General features: G+C 31.9%; 1 protein-coding gene and 1 long non-coding RNA gene across 3 annotated transcripts; both read right to left on the reverse strand.

The window, feature by feature from the left end:
* Nucleotides 1–5: 5 nt before the first annotated feature.
* On the reverse strand, nucleotides 6–17,301 carry LOC132732247 (von Willebrand factor D and EGF domain-containing protein-like; the record flags this gene model as incomplete). The annotated part of the gene is given in 12 exon segments (XM_060718634.1): nucleotides 6–85; nucleotides 310–498; nucleotides 822–888; nucleotides 1,371–1,453; nucleotides 1,748–1,918; nucleotides 2,323–2,559; nucleotides 2,816–2,902; nucleotides 3,125–3,227; nucleotides 3,460–3,634; nucleotides 4,318–4,350; nucleotides 5,104–5,274; nucleotides 17,057–17,301. Coding segments are annotated over 12 exon segments (1,410 nt in total). The 5' UTR covers nucleotides 17,124–17,301.
* Nucleotides 10,827–16,104, reverse strand: LOC132732248 (uncharacterized). Of its 2 annotated transcripts, XR_009626002.1 has the most exons (3): nucleotides 15,615–16,104; nucleotides 12,692–13,595; nucleotides 10,827–11,645 (listed from the first exon to the last, which is right to left on the reverse strand). It is a non-coding gene; the product is annotated as an uncharacterized LOC132732248 (long non-coding RNA). The 2 variants fall into 2 exon arrangements; XR_009626001.1 differs by lacking the exon at nucleotides 15,615–16,104 and having other exon boundaries at nucleotides 12,692–15,603.
* Nucleotides 17,302–20,576: the final 3,275 nt, after the last annotated feature.

The raw sequence follows: 20,576 nt of genomic DNA on the forward strand, positions 1-20,576 counted from the left end.
TAAACTATATCTATGTTCATTAACTCAATATATCTAGGATAAGGTCTTATGCGTATGTTTACAAGGTCCCTATGTTTGTTTCCACCTGAAATTGAACGGGTATTTTCTTTCTTTCTGGAACTAAGCAATACAAGTTGCGTTTCAATTAATATCGATACATGGTTTGTATCGGCAAAGGTACATGTATTATGAAAACTTATGACGATAATATATAATGCAATATAATATTTTTTTTATATTTATGTATCACCATTTTTTTTGCAATGAATTAATTTAAGTTAGAATTCAAACTGTTTTCTGTTTAAGAACCTGATAATTGAACTGGTCCAGCAATCGGATGACTAAAGCACCATTATCTTTACATGCCGTCATGCCAATAAATTTTAGATCGTTACACAAATTTATCAAGAAAACATCCCCACCAGCACGTACTGCCACTGCACAAGTACAGAAAGGTCTTCTATTCACAGAAAAACACGAAGTTGTTCTCTCCTGGATCTACAAATATGAAAAATACCACATTTTTCACTTGATGTGCACTGTATGTTATATGCTATGGGGTATCTACATGTATGTATTGATTTGACTAAAAAGATGCACAAAATCATAGAATTCCTCATTCCTTTTAACGTTTCTGACCTATTTCCTGGCAATGTCTGATACTTCAATACTTCGACCAATTCCATGAATGTCATAGAGTAAATAATTTGATTTTTTTTAAAAACATTAATGACCAAGAGATGAATCTTCATTAGTCAGCTTAATGTACGATTCAATCAAACTATATTTACCGAGAACAGTGAAGGACATAAAGATCATACCTCTATATTATATACTGTATTTCTGTACAAAATAAACTCTCCAGCAAAGTCGTTGTTTTCATATGATCTGTAACGAAAATCAATTCAGCTGCTACAACACGTTTTATTTAAATTTACAGGAAATATATATTTTTTTTATTTCTTTATGTTCGGGAATTTAAAAGAAATCGGAATACTTTTTTTAAGTTTTCCATTGTCCTTTCTTTTCATATTTCTTAGTAAGATTGTGCACAAGCATTTATTGATATTGTGACTTGTGTCGAAAACTCCAATCTTCCTAACTTTCCCATAATCCATACTGATATCTATATTCCTTTCAGTATCACATGTCATTATTTTTGTACCCATTTAACATATATCTTGTGTAACATGTTAAACTAAACTCCTAGAAGTCGCGATGATACAAACCGAACTTCTATAAGGATGCTTACTTAAATTTTACCTGGACGTAAATTGCATAGTAAAAAAAACTGATGTTCTATCTGGAAATGAAATCGGGAAGACAATTAACACAAAATATGAACAAAACGTAGGTGGTTGTATATTTACTTTCCATCTGCCGTATACATATGAGGATCTACATGTGAAAAACAAACTTTGTTTTGGAAATTGACATCATCTTTAATGATTACCTTAAACGAAAATAAATATAAATGTACGGTAAATTGTTATGTATTTCATTGCTTTACAATAAATCAACTAGATACTATGGAAGACTGGTTTTCTATAGTTTACGTTTCGGATGAATACACGACCACTTATTGGGAAACCAATTTTAATACGCCTTATTTCGTTTAAAATGCATTTTATATAAAGTTACTGTTCAATTTATCAGAATGTTTGTTTTAAATCTATAACATTTTAATATCTATGACACTCCTTGTATGTAAAAAGGATTGAAAAAAAAATGTTATCTGTCTATTTACCACAATATCATCGAGGACGTAACCTTTCCAGATTTCGTGAGTCCCTGCGCTTTGTGCCACAAGACGAAGTACGTACGATTTCGGATCATCGTAGCTAAGAAATCTGGTTGTAATCTTCATAGTTGAAGTCTGTTTAGTAACACTACATTCAGGATCACCAGGATAGCATCCCTGAGAAAAATATATAATCAAAGGGCCAAAAGCTTTTGTGGTATTTTCTGATCTTTGCAATCTAAATTGTACTGTATATCTGAATGTATTTTCCTGAATAAGTTTACCTTTGTATACTATAATTCACCTTGCAGGGCACCGAGTTGCATCAAAAATTGTTTATGTTCATTTTTTATGACAGCCACACTTTATCCTTGCATATCGTGGCTACTTGCTTAAAAAGACTCTTGAAAAAAAGAAAAAAAAGTTGCCTACAATTTGGAATTAACTACAAAAGCATTCAATTTAATCCGTTTTTATTCTACTATTAGTGTCAGTGTTTATGATAATACAAATCATAATGTTAATACTTGTAATTATGAAATAATAAAATTGATATTTACAAAATAAAACAAAGACGCTACCAATATTTTAAATCCACAACGTTCTTGGTTAGCTGTCATGATGTTTTGTGTTCCTAAATTGGTATCAGAGAGCGAACACCTAGTATCTATTTCGGGTAAAAACATGTGTACTTTCGTAGCACATTTGGTAGTTGGCGAGGGCTGGTCTTTGATTTTGTAGCATCCATATGGAACAGTCGGTTGAAGCATAATTGTCTTTATTTCGTTTTTAGACATGGTTATCGATGCTTCGTTAACCTACAATGCAGATTCATTTATGTCATTAACTCGTGAATTAATTAAGACCAACCTTTCGATATTACAAAACTTTTTGTACGATTAATACGCATATGTCATATATACTAATTTGAACATGACAGCGGTACATATAATACATACATGACATTGTTAGCACATATTTTGCTACATATGTGTTGATATATCATATACATTATATTTACCATTTCATACCGTATAATATCATAAAAATGATATAATTATAACAATATTTTACCTTAATTCCAGCAAAGAAATTTTCACTGCTGTATAGCTTGGTTTGTATGCCAGTTTCGTGTTTTGCCAGTTTTACACCACATCGAATCTGTTACAGAATTTTTTTTAACATAATCAGATTCATTTTATATCTTAATAAGCAAAAGAGTTGAAACTACATGTGACATTGAAATATAATTATATAAAAACAAATTGAAAAGCTTTCTTTATTATATTGCTGAATGTTTTAGATCTTTATTGTTTTATCTGAAATAAACTGAAACGATTTAATATATTAATTTTATTAAACGCATATATTTTACTGGATTACCATTATGCCGAGACTATATCCAATTGACCGTAGATTGTCTTCAGTCAGTATTCCAATCCCATCATAGCTTTGTTGTGTATAAGAAATCACGCCATCAATGAACCTGAAAAAAATTAAAATTGAACTAGGCAACAATTGAATATTGGAAAAAAGGAAATGTGGCGAATATCAAATCAATAACAATAAGTCAACATTAACAATGCCAGAAGAATAAAAAATGTGTTTCAGAGCGTAATAACATGCTCGTACTTTCTTATTATAAATATTGGAAAGGGTGTATTAATTGAATGGCTCAATCTTTAATTGTAGAGGTTTTAAGGTATGAAACAAAATACCAGTATGTGTAATACAACAAATCTCTGTTCTCAATGTTAGCACCTCCACTTTCTGCACATAAGAACGCAAGACTTGGGATCAACGAAACAACACCTCTGTTAGTCACTTCATTGAATCGAAGTTCCGGCATTACGGTTAACTTTCCAATAGATTCAGTTGGTGCTGTAGAAGACTCTGAAAAACTCATGCTTAAAACTAACTGTAAGGCAAATTATAAGCCCCTGAAAGGCTTATATTTTTACTTCTCAACAGCTTTCTATTTCTATGTACTTTTATAGTTTCCAAATAGTTACTCATTGGTCATTTACCTAAACCATCTTTTTCTTATGTTGCTTTGTTCTCAATAAATACAGTTACAGTGATATATTATTTTGGATACTTATTTGTTTTACATTTTGCTCATGACAGATAATTTGACATTTCGCGCTATTTTCTTCAGGTAACAAACACCTAGCATGCAATTAATGAAATAAGACTCATAATTTTCATTTGTAATGTTTTTCATTTAAGAAAACTTTTCGTTGATTCAAGCTAGCGGTGATAATATATCCAAAAGGTGCAAAGTCTATTGCAGTATATCTTTAATTTTTTTTCAAATATCGCTTATATATTTAAAATTCAAATTATTTGTTTTATTCATTTTCAATACAGACTAATAAACGATATTTTTGCATTGATCCATTGATTGTCAAGATTTTACTTATTCAAATCAACCACCAGGGCAAAACATTTCAAAATTCATCATTTGCAAATATATATAAGACGTCAAATGTTTTCATTTTTTATCTATTCAATCAGTTTTAAGAAGTAGATTGATGTTCTTCAAGAATATTTGTAATACTATGAAAGTATCATACCTGTCAAATTCACATTTTGCAAATTCGGAGGATCTGAAAAATGCATATAAACTCAATGTTTCAGCATATTGTAAAATAGATCCCTAACAATATATAGTATCTTCTTATACAATATTTACTTCCCTTGCCAAAAATGGCAGCCACTTTAAGGGCCAATATTCTATACAAAACATTTGATAAAATATGAAAAAAAATCGATAAAAACAGCTGATTTGTATGAATTATCAAATTCTTTTATACATTATGAAGAAATATATTATACATTATGAAGAAATATATCAATAAAGCACCTATATGTAAAAAGATTTTGATCAGTTTTCATGAAGATGATAGAATTATGAGAGATTTTTATGTTATCTTAAGCATGTGATGTATTAGGAATGACTCCCAACCAGGGGAAGTAAAAATTGCTCTGTGGAAAGCATCCTTAGTATACATTAAAATTTTTCAAACATTAAAACGTTACAGCAATTGAAATCATTTTACTTGAACATTTAAGTATGGAGATACTTCATTTAAGAAAGGCGACTCATTACAAATGTATACATTATGTGAATATAAAATGAGCCAAGTCATGACAAACCAACATAGTGCGTTTGCGACCAGCATGGATCAAGACCAGCCTGCGCATCCGCAAAGTCTGATCAGGATCCATGCTTGCTGTTCGCTAACCTACCATTTTACAAGTTGAGAAACTGATAGCGAACAGCATGGATCCTGATCAGACTGCGCGGATGCGGATGGTCGCAAACGCATGTTTGATCTGTCATGACGAACGATTCTTACCAAAACAGTATGCCGCATTAGTGCTTGTTCTCCTCAAGTAGTACTGAACTGTATTGCCACATTTTCTTATAAAGATTTCAATTGTGTTTTCACAGTCATTATGAGGGTACAATTCACATGCTATTATTGCTTGTGGTACTTCGGTTAATGTATCTATGTCTGGATGTGTATCTTTAGTGAAGAAAAACAGACATTAAAGTTATACTTTTTTCTTTGTTTATTTTATAGCACAAATTTGCTTTTCTTGATGTATGGTACAGATATGGTATGTATGCATTCTGAAGAAACATTGTGATTGGGAGAGTATTTATAAACATGAAATATATCTTTAAGGATTGCTTAAGATTTCTTTTCTAATGAAAATATAGAAATATGTAGGAGATTGTTATTCTGAATATTGTTGATATTGGTGGAATATATTATATAATATGTTCCATATTTACGTTTTTTCTTGTTTTACTTTTTCTCGTGTTTCTCATATTTCACGCTAATTAACAAAAAAAAAATGTTCAAACAAACAAACAAACACATTATATTGTTTCGGCTGTTTATTAGAACGCGGGGAATATTTTTAATGAGAATGATAATAAACAAAACAAAACGTTACAAAACTTTACGCACATCTTTAGCCCACTATTTAAAGTAATATGCAGTGAGTGATACGGATTCTATTCCACTGATCAAACCCATTATAATATTGTTAGCATAAAGTAAAGCGCATCATCCTTATCTACCCTGTATTCAATGTAACAAAATGAACTAAATTGAAAACGACGAAATGATAATGTTAGCGTCAACCTAGTAAATAAAAAAGTTAACATTTTATTTCTTTTATCATATTTAATAGAAATCGTAAGGATATCGGATAAAATCTATGGAGGCTTTTCGTTGCCAAAAATCCAGCCTCGTTCATCTGAGTTGAACAGTTTGTTAACGGACAAAATACAAATGTATTTCTTTGTATGTAAACTCCAATGTTGCATTCTTGGATTGAGTTTGCCGATTTAACATTGTAAACATGTATTACAAAAATACATTTTGTTAAACATCAAAACATTAACTGTTTTTCTGATAGTAGCGTTTCTTAGCTTTACATTGTCAGACCATCATGATTCGGATTAGCATAAATCAGCTGTACACGTTTTCCAATAGGAGATAAAATAAGTTCCGCCCATTTTCCCGCCCACTACATCAAGAAAGAAACGCGCAGTTTCCGTTTACCCCAAACATAATTCACTTGCATGATTGCCATGATATGCCTTTATTCAATCAACTTAAAAAAAAAACACTCACCAGGTTACTTACTGTCTGAGGTTAAATATTTCAAGGAAGTAAAAATTATTGATAAGACTATATTCAACGACAAATAAAATTTACTCGGGGGTTTCCAATTAGCATAGGAGAGTTTCGCTATTACTTTACCACTTTCAAATTTTCAAGTCAACATCTGATAGAGATTTTGATACGACTGAATACAAATACATACCAAATTCTGGCTGTTGTCTTTCCTAGTAGAAGCATTTACTATTACATTAGTAACCTTAATTCTAGCGTATGACTTGGCAAGAAAAAAACTTTTAACAATAGTGAAATTAAAACTATTGCATGTACCCTTTCGTACATAACTTTTTATTTTTACCATAATGTATAGATATAGTTTCCCATTTTTACCATTTTTATTGTCAATTATAATATTTTAATGAGTCCAAAGGTATGTATGCTGATTATCAATTTATGTGTTCCTTGTTTATTTAATCTCCAAGAAAGCCATTACTTACAAAACTTAATAAATATTCTGCGTAGTATTCCATGTACATAAAAATAGTTCAGAAAGACAGCAAGTCTAGGTAACAGTAATATTTAATAATAATAGGCTAAATCACATCCTATGATTCGAAATACCTTATGTTGGAGGCAAACAGAGATGCTAGGATACACTGAATATATATTTCAACATTAAAATGGGACAAATTCACAAGTTTTTGGTTATACAACGGAATTATCGATAGTAAACCATGAATAGTTCCGTGGTTATACACAAACATTTTGGGTTTTCTACAACTCAATATAGTCATTTATAAAAATAAGGCACAGGCTTACTGTTCAGTTCTCTTTTTTTTTCGTGTTGCAAAAAGTGACTTCCATGTATGCATTCTAGTACTGTTTGCTGAATGTAAAAGAGATGCGTAAAAATATTTCGACAATTTATACCGCTGCAACGTTTGAAGGCAATGAAAAGCTAGCACAGCTCAGCAGTTAATCAAAGTGCTGAAGGCACTGCAGTTGGGACGTATGAAGGATCAAGTAACTATTTTTTCTATTTCGGGGCAGATAATTCAATGAGTGAAGGATGTTGCCGGTTGATAAATATAAAGTGCAAAATTCAGTAAATGAACAGTAGTTGATACAATTATTCTATGACACACATGTTCAAATATAGTATTTAGGTTACATGTACGTGTAGGTCGATCATAAACCGTTATTGGCCTTTTTTGACAAGAGCAACAAGTGAAATTAGAGCTACCAGAGGAAACAGCAAGCTTGACTATTTTAACACATGACATTATAAAGGGAGACAAAGCTATGAAAAAATAATCAATTTTGATATATATCAAATTTTCTGAATCGGTATCAAGTAAACACTCAAATGGTCAATATTTTTTGCATCACATTATATGAATGTGACCATGTCATTAGAACTTATAATGGCCTTTGTTTAATGCAATTCTCATGCTAATCTCTTTCACTGTATAACTTTTATAAAGTTTCAATCAAATTCCTTCAATATTTTAATCCTCTCTCAGAACAGTATCATGAAATATATACGGAGATAATTCAAAAACTAAGTAATGTAGAATTTTGGTTATTTGACACAAGACTTCTCCTCACTAGTCTCTACAACTGTATTTAGTTTGAGTGTGATATCATTGAAAAGATTTACTCCAGACAACCATTATTTTAAAAGTTGTTGAACATGTATTTTAAGAGATGATAATTGTAAAATTAAGCTAGAAACTAGAACTCCGCGAGTCGGATGTGTCACCTTGTGAACAATGTAGTTTAGGAGAAATGGCCAGGACAAAAATGAAATATGAAAAATAACAAAGGGCAGTAACTAAAAAAATAATAAGTTCAGAGCAGCAGTTTCTGAACACTGCATTTCTTATCAATAAGATCTATCATACTATGATGGTTCAAGTCCATAGCTTTCATACTTGAGGAGAAATGACCAGGACAAAAAAAAAGAAAGAAAATCAACAAAGGGCAATAACTCAAAAAATAAGAAATGCAGAGTACCAGTTCTTGTGCATTGCACTTCTTAATGAGATCTATCATCCTATGAAGTTTCGAGTCCATAGCTTTTATACTTAAGGAGAAATGGCCCGGACAAAATTAAAGTATGAAAATAAACAAAGGGCAATAACTCAAAAAATTAGAAATGCAGAGTAACAGTTCTTGTGCACTGCACTTCTTCTTAACGAGACCTATCATCCTATGAAGTTTCAAGTCCATGGCTTTTATTCATTAGGAGAAATGGCCCGGACAAAAATAAAATATGAAAATTAAAAAAGGGCAATAACTCAAAAATTAGGAAGTACAGAGTACTGGTTCTTGTGCACTGCACTTCTTCTTAATGAGATCTATCATCCTATGAAGTATCAAGTCCATAGCTTTTTTAGTTGAAGAGAAATGGCCCGGACAAAATTAAAGTATGAAAATTAACAAAGGGCAATAACTCAAAAAATAAGAACTGCAGAGTACCGGTCCTTGTGCACTGCACTTCGGGTTATTAAAAGAAGCATGCATACCAAGTTTGAAGTCAATCAGACTTATAGTGACTGAGTTATGCTCCGGACAAGCTTTAGGGGACGCCGACAACGACACAGACGCCGCCGACAAAAGTAACCCCTATTATGTCACCTTTTCAAGGCGACACAAAAATTAGGGTTCTTTTGAAAAAAAAACACTTTCTTTCACTTGATTATTTTCGCTGTGTAAAAGTTTAATCAAATTTCATCAACTCTTTTCCAGTATTCCTCTGGACAAGCATAATTAAGTACATTTATACTATAAAAACAGCTTCAACACTAATCAAACTTGGCACAGGGCTTTTATTTGAACAAACTTTGTAGACACTCACTAGAAGATGTTTCCACTTATAATATAAACTCTAGCTATTTGGGTTCTTTAAAAAAGATTTTTGAAGTTTTAACTATATGCATATAGGGAAAATCAATGATCCCCTGGGGCAGGGCCAATTTTGACTCCAGGGCTTTTATTTGAACAAACTTGGTAGACACTCATTAGAAGATGTTCATGCTAAATATCTTAGCTCTAGCTCTTTGGGTTCTTTAAAAGAAGATTTTTAAGTTTTTACTATTTGCATTTAAAGAAAATTAATGACCCCCTGGGGCAGGACCAATTTTGACCCCAGGGCTTTTATTTTAACAATCTTTGTAAACACTCACTAGAAGATATTTCATGCTAAATATCTTAGCTCTAGCTCTTTTAGTTCCTTAAAAGAAGATTTTTTAAAAGTTTTTACTATATGCATTTAAAGAAAATTAATGACCCCCTGGGGCAGGACCAATTTTGACCCCGGGCCTTTTATTTGAACAAACTTGGTAAACACTCATTAGATGATGTATCATGCTTAATATCTTAGCTCTAGCTCTATGGGTTCTTTAAAAGAAGATTTTATAAAGTTTTTACTATATGCACATAGGGAAAATCAATGACCCCTGGGGCGGGGCCAATTTTGACCCCAGGGCTTTTAATTAAAAAACTTGGTAGACACTCACTAAAGGATGTTTCGAGCCAAATATCTAAGCTCTAGCTCTTAGGGTTTTTTTAAAGATGATATTTAAAGTTTTTTTCTTTCGGTTCCCATGGCAACCAGAGTTCAGCATGGAATTAAATTCTTTGCACAATTTTTAAAGGTGACAGCCAAAGGAACATTCTTGTGAAGTTTGGATGAAATTAGCGTAGTGGTTTATGAGGAGATGTCATTTAAAGTAAAAGTTTACGGCCGGACGAAAAGGGATCACAAAAGCTTGACCTGTCACTTTGTGACAGGTGAGCTAAAAACTAAGGAATGGAGTTATGGTTCTTTGACACATTGGAAAATTCGAGTCGTTCAAGTTGATGTAGATTCATTGATAGTGGAATAAGCATTTTTAACTTAAGGGATATAATTAAAACATGAAGCAAGGTAGAGTTATGTTTCTTGAACATTGCACTTCCTCTTAAAAGTCTCTATCACTTTGTGAAGTTTACATAAAATCCCTTCAATACATATCTAGTTATATTCATATTTCGGACAAGAGTGTGAAGGACAAATGTCTTCCTAAGTACAGACTATGTTTTTTTTCCTTTATCAACTAAAATCTCAAAAACACCATTAAAACATATTTTCCTCCCATGAGGAACCTTTTTCCCCAAAAGTACAAGTCTGTATGGAATGAACACAGATATTTATCCAGAATATTACTTGAGTCCATACCGACAGATGGTTAAGACCGCAACTATATTCTCTCCCTTTCAGGAGCATAAATTATAATAACATGCTTAATCTCTGTATAGTTCTATATCAGATACCAGTATGATGAACCTTACTTTTGTACCATTTAAGTTATAGCAAAATTCAGCTTTCATTGACATACAGAAATGGGTCAGCCTTTAGTCCCCTCTTAATGAAAATAGAAGGGGACTTATAACAACAATTTATTCTCATAGTTTCAATTCTCAGGTTTATTACTTATCATTACACCAGGCAAGCTAAGATACATGTTAAAACCACAGGCACTATATACCACATTTACCCATATACGCTCATAATACTATATATAAAGAATAAAGGTCCCTAACGAGAGAAAAATATCATGCAAAACAAACAAGAACTGTTCGGTAAAAATACACCAGATCACTATTTTATCTTTGTGGTTGTCTCTAGGAATAATGTATCCTATCATAAACACTTTTTACTTCATCGAAATCCTACAAAATGCTCCAAAATACGAGCAAGTTTCCAAATTTCACTGAAATGTCATTGCATGTCGTTTTCGACGTCCAAGCGATGCGTGTAAACAAAGGTGAATTCTGGTCAATTTCTACAAAATCAACCAATAACTGTTAAGATTTCGACATACTTTCTTTAAGGCAACTTGTATAGTTTACAGTCAAACTGCGATGTCTTTACTTCACAACTGTCCGACGATAACACTAACAAGCTAAAAAATTAAAAATAATTGACAGCTCCGTTCCAGAAAGTAACCATTTCCTACATTACCGCACTGAATATAAGGTAAAGTAATGATTGGTTAAGCGGAAAATCCGAGTTTTAACATTTTCCTTCAACACAATGTTCATGACTGGCCTTTACTATTGACAGGGGATTCAATTCAGACTAGCCCTCTAAAATACTCCAACTAGTCCAAAGTGTTAATGGTGCCTATACAGTTATGATCACTACATCTGGAAACTGGAGATTCCCACCAAGTGTGATGCTTATATTCATTCGCTTGACAGTGACACATGTCCACCTTAAAAAAAAGCAATAAAAATTATATGAAGTGCAATAATTTGCAAAAAAATGCTTATCTTATTTGTCTCTTCTTACATTTATAATGCAGAGCACTAGATTTGTGTGTCTGTCATAGAAAATGACTTTCAATAATACTATTTAAATATATTTGAAATACAATTTCTTTAATAAATACTCATAGTAATACTAAATTCCTTTTTTGTGAATTTTTTTCTGACACATATGTGCAGACAGTAATTTGTGTACACCGGTCTTACTGACCTGTGTGAAACCATTCTAAGCATTATGCCAAGAAAATTTTGGACTTGTGAGAGGCTGTAAATGACCCCAGATTGATCATAAGGTAACGTGTAACCAACGCTGAAAAGCATTTGACTATATCTCAATCCATTGAGAAGTGGCATCACTTTGAAATCAATTTTGATTGAAAAAATCGAGGCAAAATAGTGATTTTGGGCAATTTTGAGATGTCCCCTCGTTGCCATGGTAACAGAAAATTTAAGCCTGAGCATGTTGTTGCAAGGGCAATGGTCCAGTCAACATTTGTGCCAAGTTTGATTAGTGTTGAAGCTGTTTTTATAGTATTATAGCAATTTGAACTTGTAACGGGAGACTTTTCAATGAAAACAGCAATTTTTCACAAAATGCTCATGAAGTAATGGGTTAAGAAATTTTGCATCTTGATTGGGAAAAATATTTAGTACCATGTACAAAGTTGTTAATCCAACAAATTGTGTATCATTCAAAGCATAAAAAATACATAAAAAATTGACAATGGAATGTGTTTTTGAACATCATCTGTCTGGTACCATATTGGATTGAAATGGAATGAAGAAAAATTGTCAGCTTTGATAACGGGAATTTTGACTTATGATTTTTTTCTAAACTTGGAAAAGAAAAAAAGCATATTTGGCAGTATTTGCCACTGGGAATGGGTCTGTTAATCTGACCCATGGTGACACTGGTAAAAATGCATGTTTTCATTAATTTTTTTTTGGAAAACAGTTTGGTTTGTGAAATATACATTAAATATTATATAAGTACCTGTTGTTTGTAATAATCTTCTAGTCTTTCTTTAATCTTATACTGTACTTTTTTCTAGCTACATGTACCAGCCTTTCCAAGTGAATATTAAAGTAAATAATCTTTTATTTCCCTGAAAATATCAATTTAGAGATTTCATTTTCAAAATCATCCAATACTACTCTCTTAGTGTGTGTATATACAGAGACATATAAATACATTTTATGTATTTTAACGTCTCTGGTATATACAATGTATATATGTGTCTATACAATGTATATATATGTTTACACTATAATATGATTGTGTACAGCATGTAATGACATAATTAAAATTTGAAAAAATATGATAATAAAATATTAATAATATTTCTTCATATTACTCCACAGTATTACCACTAAAATAGAAAATGTTCTATCATTTTATTATGATATCTATTTTTTACATGTAGATTTGTGAAAAAAATGTGAATATCAGTAAGTGTCAAAAATTGTTAAATCATATAAAATGTCTAATTAACACTGATAAATTACTTCAACCATGTATTGAGAACAGGTATAGATCATTTCCAACAGTCTTGCTGTTGTGTTGACATTTTCGCGACATGGTTGTGTGTCTGCCTTGTAATCAAGAGGTCTGGGGTTCAAATCCCTTTAAGTGCCTGAAGATTTTTCAGGTTAACAATTATCAAGGTTAGAGCTGTCATTGATTCTGTGCAAAGCATATCAACGATATATCGATATCAAGTGACTAAAATCAACGATACACCGATATATCGATAATATCCTAAACTCACTTGTCTGTCATTCACTTTCATACCTGTTTCAATGATTTCAGTCAAAAACATGTTCTGTACAGTGTCTTGTCCACTGCATGATTTTTTCCAGACAATATTATTTGTCACCATTGCTATGAAATAATTCCACTATATAACAAAAGCATAACATTAGATATAAATCACTATATAACAAAAGCATAACATTAGATATAAATAACTGTTTCTGCATATATTTTGGGTGAATTGTATAATTTCTAGACATTTAATTTATAAGTCAAAAGTATCGATTTTTTAAAATGTGTATCGATTATTGATCGACAAAAAAATATCAACGATACATCGATATTGTCGATATCGATGACAGCTCTACTGGTCGAGGACCATCAACCGGACACTTTTTGAACATTTTTCCGTACTGATTTAATAATTTTTAACCTAGAGACCTTAAAATTTGACACAGTTCAGCTAGATTCTTCTCCTTACTAACAAACTAGTTTGTTTATTTCTGATTGTATTGACACTTATATCTGAGGCTTGACAAGGAGGGTATCAAAATTACCTAAATTGTCTACACTACAGTACCATGTGTCCGTACAAATATGTACATCACACGATTTAATTCAGATAAAAGCTTGGGTGTTTTGATTTTAGATTTTTAACATGATGTACAATATTTCAGCAACAAATGCTGAAGTTTTGGATTTTCTATTGTTTACTCTGCAAATGATAATAGCTGGTATATGAGGTCAGGTAATGCTTTCTTGACCCCCCAAATTTCAACGTCAACATTGTAGAAATAGACATTAAAATATTACCATTTACGGAGGTTGAAATAAATTTATTTACTTAATTTTAGAAGAAATGTGCATTTATTGTTAATGAAAAAGTGACTGACAACCACTGAACAAAGAAAATACTAAATTAAGCATTTTCAGGGCCGTCCGGGTTTGGTGGTTGTCCGGTTTTGGTGGTCCCCAACCAGTAATCAAGGTGGCAGTGATTTTTTTTCAACTTTCAAAACAACCTGTGGCTTTATAAATGGGAAACTATAGCTTGATTAATCAGAAAAGAGGAAAAATTTCAACCACTGAAAATGGAATTTACCCATACATTTAAAAAAAGTGTAATTCAATTTAAAGGGGTTCCATTGAGGTATTTTGTCATGATGGGACTGAAATATTTTTTCCAGATAAATGTATCCCCGTACTGCCTCTTTCCGATCAGCTAACAGATTTTTCAACAATAACAGACAGTGAAATTATATATAAAAAAATTCTCTTTCAATTCTGCGAATATTATCTTTTCAGCTAATTAATGCACCAACTTTTTAAAAATTTTACTTGAATTATTACTATGAATCGAGGACAAATCATTACTGACCCATTTTCCTGTTCTTCAAAATTTCACAACCACTTTTCAATCAGTTAACAAAATATAAACTGTACCACATAAAAATTGTCATACAATGTTAAAATATAATTAGTTCTGTATTTTGAAGAAATTTTGACAAACTCAACTTCACATTTTACATATTTTGAACTAAAATGCTAGCATTTTCTTTTTTTATCGCCATAATTGACATTGCTGCTGATAAATTTAGTCAAGGTGAATACAAGATGTGCTTACAGTTTAGTAAAATGACAAATAAGGTCAAAAACAAAAATTTTCTAGGGATGATTGAAAAGTGGTTGTGCCAAATGGGGCACATTCTTTAATATTTCAGAATAATTTTATTTTGACCTTTATAAATTATTATATATCCTCGACTACCGTAAATTCGCGACGCTAAGCATTCTCCAGCGTAACAAACAATAAAATGTCAACAAGTAGAAAATATACATCACTAACCTGCTAAAAAATTGTGAAATATTAAAGAATGTGCCCCATTTGGTAGAGACGTAACGGCCGTGACAAGACCAAAAAATTGTAGGCGTATATGCCGGTTTTCCTGTAAAGGCAGACACCTGTGTAATATCAATTTGTAAAATCTGTCGGTTTTGCAGTCTAAGTATGATCGAAATGTCTTGGGTACGAAAGACTCGAGATCTCCAAATTACTTCGAAATTATTTACGAAAGTTTTAGTTTTCGGAAACAAATTGGCATCAATTAATAAACTTAATATTATTAGTCATCAAATTCATAACATATTTTGCTTTATAACATACCTTATGAGCTTAACAGGCTGATAATTATGCTCGTGAAGTAGGTCGAAAAATATACCGGATGTTGTCGGATTCATTTAATCTAATTATCGGCTAATTCAGAGACGAATAGATTATCTACATCTCTGGCTAATTCTATTTCAATATCCACTTTGCAATTATAAACTACAACATTTATCCGATAAATAATGTCTTTTTCAAAAATTCTGGAATATAATACAAAAAATGTGATGTTAAGGCGGATGAGTAAGTTAAATATTGCAAGCCGTCAAGCACTATGAGTATGACCCAATTAATTTACTATCCCATTCATAGAATTATGTGACCTTTCAAATTATATCCGCTACGTTTCTAATACCGTAATTCAAGTTCAATTGCACATTATTTTCAAAAAATAAATTTCTTGTCTCCACTTCTGTTCGCAATAAATCGAAGTTTTCAGAAATTCAGAGCACTATTTTTCACTCGCGGCGGTTATGTGTCGGTCATGGTCGGGTGATCACTATGAATTCAGCTTACGTTGATATGTTAGAATACAATATAGCATTTAGAGTGGCGATGAAACGTCACAGCAGTGGGAGTTACCCTGTATGGTTGGAAATTTCGGGTTTGTAAGTGCACTAGTTGGGACTACGTCCCAACTAAAAATGGTCTGTGTCCTTATACATGGGAAACATTTTCCTTATGGTAATTCACCAACTTTATTTTTTGCATATAATTATGCTCATTATCAGTATAAACGTTGTTACATTGTTACATTATATCTTAACCAATTTTGCATTAAATTTACTTGAATAACCTATGCTAGAATACGTTTTAACAAAATCAGAGGATATTCAAAGTCAACTGTAATGCAGTTGATATATGTGACATTTTTAACAGTTTTATATAATTTGAAATATTTTGTACCAGCAAGAGTTACCTCTCTTTATATTCTGCTTTCGTGCAAATTGGCTCCGCCTATTAATTTTCGTCTATTTCCGTGATAATGCCATATATGGAAGTTGCAAAATCGTTTACAAATGTTAATCGTGTGAAAGTGTGGTGTTGTCAACCTGAGAGTATTAACTGATGCAGTTACATTCTCAACGTCATGATGCACATCATTAAACGTGTCGTTTACATTTCTACATTTCGCAAATTTGAAGTTATACATTTTTGCAATTTATTTAAGTTGCATGTTAACAGCTTTCACTTTAGCAAATCGAGATAATCAAAACGCTTATATCAGTGCAGTATGTTATTATCGTATCGACAATTAGATTTTTACTAATCTTTTTAGTTGAACCGAAGTATGCATTGTCAAGTTTCAAAGGCTGGATTTTTGGCAACGAATAGCCTCCATAAAAATCGGTCGGGCGATCTTATGAACTGTGTACAAAAACGAAAATCTGCTTTTCGGTCAATTAATGTTTTATTAAGAAAATAATTTTGTTAAATATTACCTTTAAGATAAATTGGCTGCACAGTTCCACACTGTTTAAATAAAGGCATATAGTTTGCATCGGGCATTAGATATTGCTGACCATTAAATGATACATTGTACCATTCTGGAGACAAAAATGTGTCATCAACATAGGGGTCACTACCCCTTTCACCATCTGCCGTGTATGTCCTCGATCTTTTGGGAAGCTCTGGTAGAAGTTTACTATTTGCACAGCTGTGACCTATAATATAACAAAGCTGTTCTTTAATTTAAATATATGTTTTGCTTAATGAGTTGATGTAAAAGACTGGATACGGACAAAAGACCCCCCCCCGGACAAAATCCATTCCGTCATTTTCATTGGACGGCTTTTGTCCGCCCAGTCATTTTTGGACTGGAGGACGTTTGTCCGGGAGGCTTTTTGAAAATACAGGAATAATTTTCTTTACATAATGTGAAATCACTTTTGTTCGCTTAGGACGAATTGTCGCGTATTACGTGCTAATAGATATCCAAAAGAAGAAGAAAAAGAAAAAGAAGAAAGAAAGAAAAAGAACGTTACAGTTGTCCGAATAATATGTTGTCTGAGATATATGCATAGAACATATATAACATTTATATGCATCCTTCATGAAAATACCGTAACGCTATCATGGTTTTAACAAGATATTGGTGAACACTTTTTTACTAAATAAAAGATATGCTAAGCTTTAAAAATATAAAAAAGAATTAACAACTAAAAAAAAATAAAAGAATAGGAAAGAGCTTGAAAATAATAAAAAAACTGGTACTTTTTCAATTTATTGAACATAATAATTCACCAAATTAATCATATACGACACGCTGTCTGTTATCTATTAAGCTGTGAAACTGTCATGTTTTTTTTGCAAATGATATAATTTATACGATTATACATTTATAGCAATTAGTAAATTAGTATTTATCGTTAAAGCACGATATCTCAATACAACCACTGATTTACGATTCGTCAGTACTATTAAATACTATAATAATCTGCGGTACTCCCGACATATTTTGTTATGTTAATTTATATGTGAACAAAAACACGTAACTACGAATGACCTATAAATTTACAGCGTTTATTTTGGGTTTGGTGGGGGGGGGGGGGTACCAAGTGTTCAAGAGGGTAAATATCAGATATTTCATGCCAGCGAAATTAAATGATTTAAAGTTAGTGAGATTTGTTGTTTTTTTTTGCCAGTTATCTAAAGCAACACATATAAGCTGGATTTGTCGAGCTACAAGACAGCTTAATAACACTATTCTTATCTTTAGCCGGGTACCATTTCAGACGTTTTACCGGTATTGTAAAGAACATCATTACATAACTTTTTATTCTATACACGATACTGGCGTTCGTAGATTTTGTTTATATTGAATTTGTTTTAGTTGGATTGAGAAGGACGCTCAAAGCTTGACATACTCTCGAATCTATGATGACTGATTTACGCCATGTCGTATTTTCGCTTCTTCGTCTGAAAATGCGCAAAGAGACGACAAAGCATAACTCTGTCGTCTCTTCGCATTTTCGCTTTTCGCATTGTTACATTTTCGCATTGTTGCATTTTCGCCTATTCGCATTGTTACATTTTCGCGTTTCGGTTGTACATGCGCACGGAGACATCAATCTGAAAATACCTAAATGGTACAGCTAATGACATTTTTGTACCATTAGTTTATTGTTTCCCTTCTTGTTTGAAAGCATTAAGTACCGTGAACTAAGAGAAGCACAGTATAATACAATATGATCTTAATACAATATACTTATGAATTTTAATCGTTCTCCATTTATTGATAGTCGTGCAATATGAGGAAGATGACAGAAAGAATGACCATCACGAGAACTTTGTTTTAAAGACCTTGGGAACGCCTGCCAACATGGCATAATGTAATAATCAATGAAATATTTTTTTTAATTCAAAATGCAATAAAGCCACTGAAGAAGGCTTAATGACAACCAAATGTTTTCATATGTGTGTTTTTATCATTAAATTAAACCATCAAACTTTTTAATCGAACTTAATCCAACATGCACTGTACATAATCAAATGAAGTATGATTATGTCTTACAAAAGTCCTGTACTAGAATTAACAAACATTATAAAATGTTGTCAAGTGAAAATACAACTCAATCTCAGAGTAAATATCTATTTTCAGATGTGTGCGGGGAGTGACTTTAGTGTTCGCCAGTTTTTTTGAAGCCAATCACCGACGAGGATTTTTCAAATTTTCAGGTTTCAAATCTTAATAGAACAGATTTTATATAAACTGGACGTTTTATATTATAAAACGCAAGTGGGCGGAGCACTAAGCCGGTTAGAGTGCATATTGGATGTTCTTCGTAAATAAGAAAGCTACAGTCGCTTCGCAAGCTCCGCTCCTTTTTAGCTTTCTTATTTACGAAGAACACCCAATATGCACTCTAACCTATACATGGTAGGAGGATATTAATGTATCTATTTATTTGTTATAATAAGTGTTGCATTAATTGATTCAAAACAGTCTGAAAGCCTTACCGCTATATTATTTAATTATTTTACATGAGTAAGGAGCGGGGTGATACTTTTAAATTATACATCTACGTGAATACAACATATCTTATATATGACTATTTATTAAAAGATATATATATCACTGTTTTTAGACATTACAAAACTTAAAAATGATAATAATTAATTGATGTCTCCATGCGCATGTGCAACCGGAACGCGAAAATGTAACAATGCGAAAAAAGCAAAAATGCAACAATGCGAAAATGTTACAATGCGAAAAAGCGAAAATGCGAAGAGACGACAGATGGAATGTGAATATACGACAGATTTTATGTGTCGTATTTTCGCTCTCTTTCTGTCGTATTTTCGCTTTGATGCATCGCAAATCCGAAAAAACGAAAACACGAAAAGACAACAAAGTCCAACTTTGTCGTCCCTTCGTGTTTTCGCATTTTCGCATTTTGAGGCGAAGAAGCGAAAAACGACATGGCCCATATCAGCCACCATACGAATCCGTGCCTAGAAGTAAATGTTTATCATAATGGTTTGTTAGGGCGTACAATTATTGAATAAAGTATATTTAGAGCGCCTTTTATAGTTTTATTACTTTTTCCTATTTTGAGTCTTTCTATTCGGTTATGTTTGCGCACGACCGCTCAACCGAAGAATAAGTTGTCATACTTGTTTACAAAACGGGGAATATATGTCTGTAAGGTCACGTGATGTAAAGAAGTCATGATTGGATAATGAAATCTGTAAAGAATGATATCATAAGAATGCTTTGTGAAACTAAATTTGAAAAAAAAAATCTTTGAAAAAAAAAAGTAAACTTTAAAGTCATTTTTTTAATTTCATTAATACCTTACACGACTTTGAAATAGTAATGTATTAAGGAAATTATCACATGTCACAACGCATTAAAATATTTTTTTCAATTTTTCATCCTACAAATATTAATCTTAATGTCAAGAGCTGGTAACAAATTCATCATTGCCTTCTTCATTAGATATTTTAATAACAAATGTA

The sequence above is a fragment of the Ruditapes philippinarum genome, unplaced genomic scaffold (assembly GCF_026571515.1).
Source record: "Ruditapes philippinarum isolate M1 unplaced genomic scaffold, ASM2657151v2 ctg2442_1_1_1_1, whole genome shotgun sequence".
NCBI classification, from domain to species: Eukaryota; Metazoa; Mollusca; class Bivalvia; order Venerida; family Veneridae; genus Ruditapes; species Ruditapes philippinarum.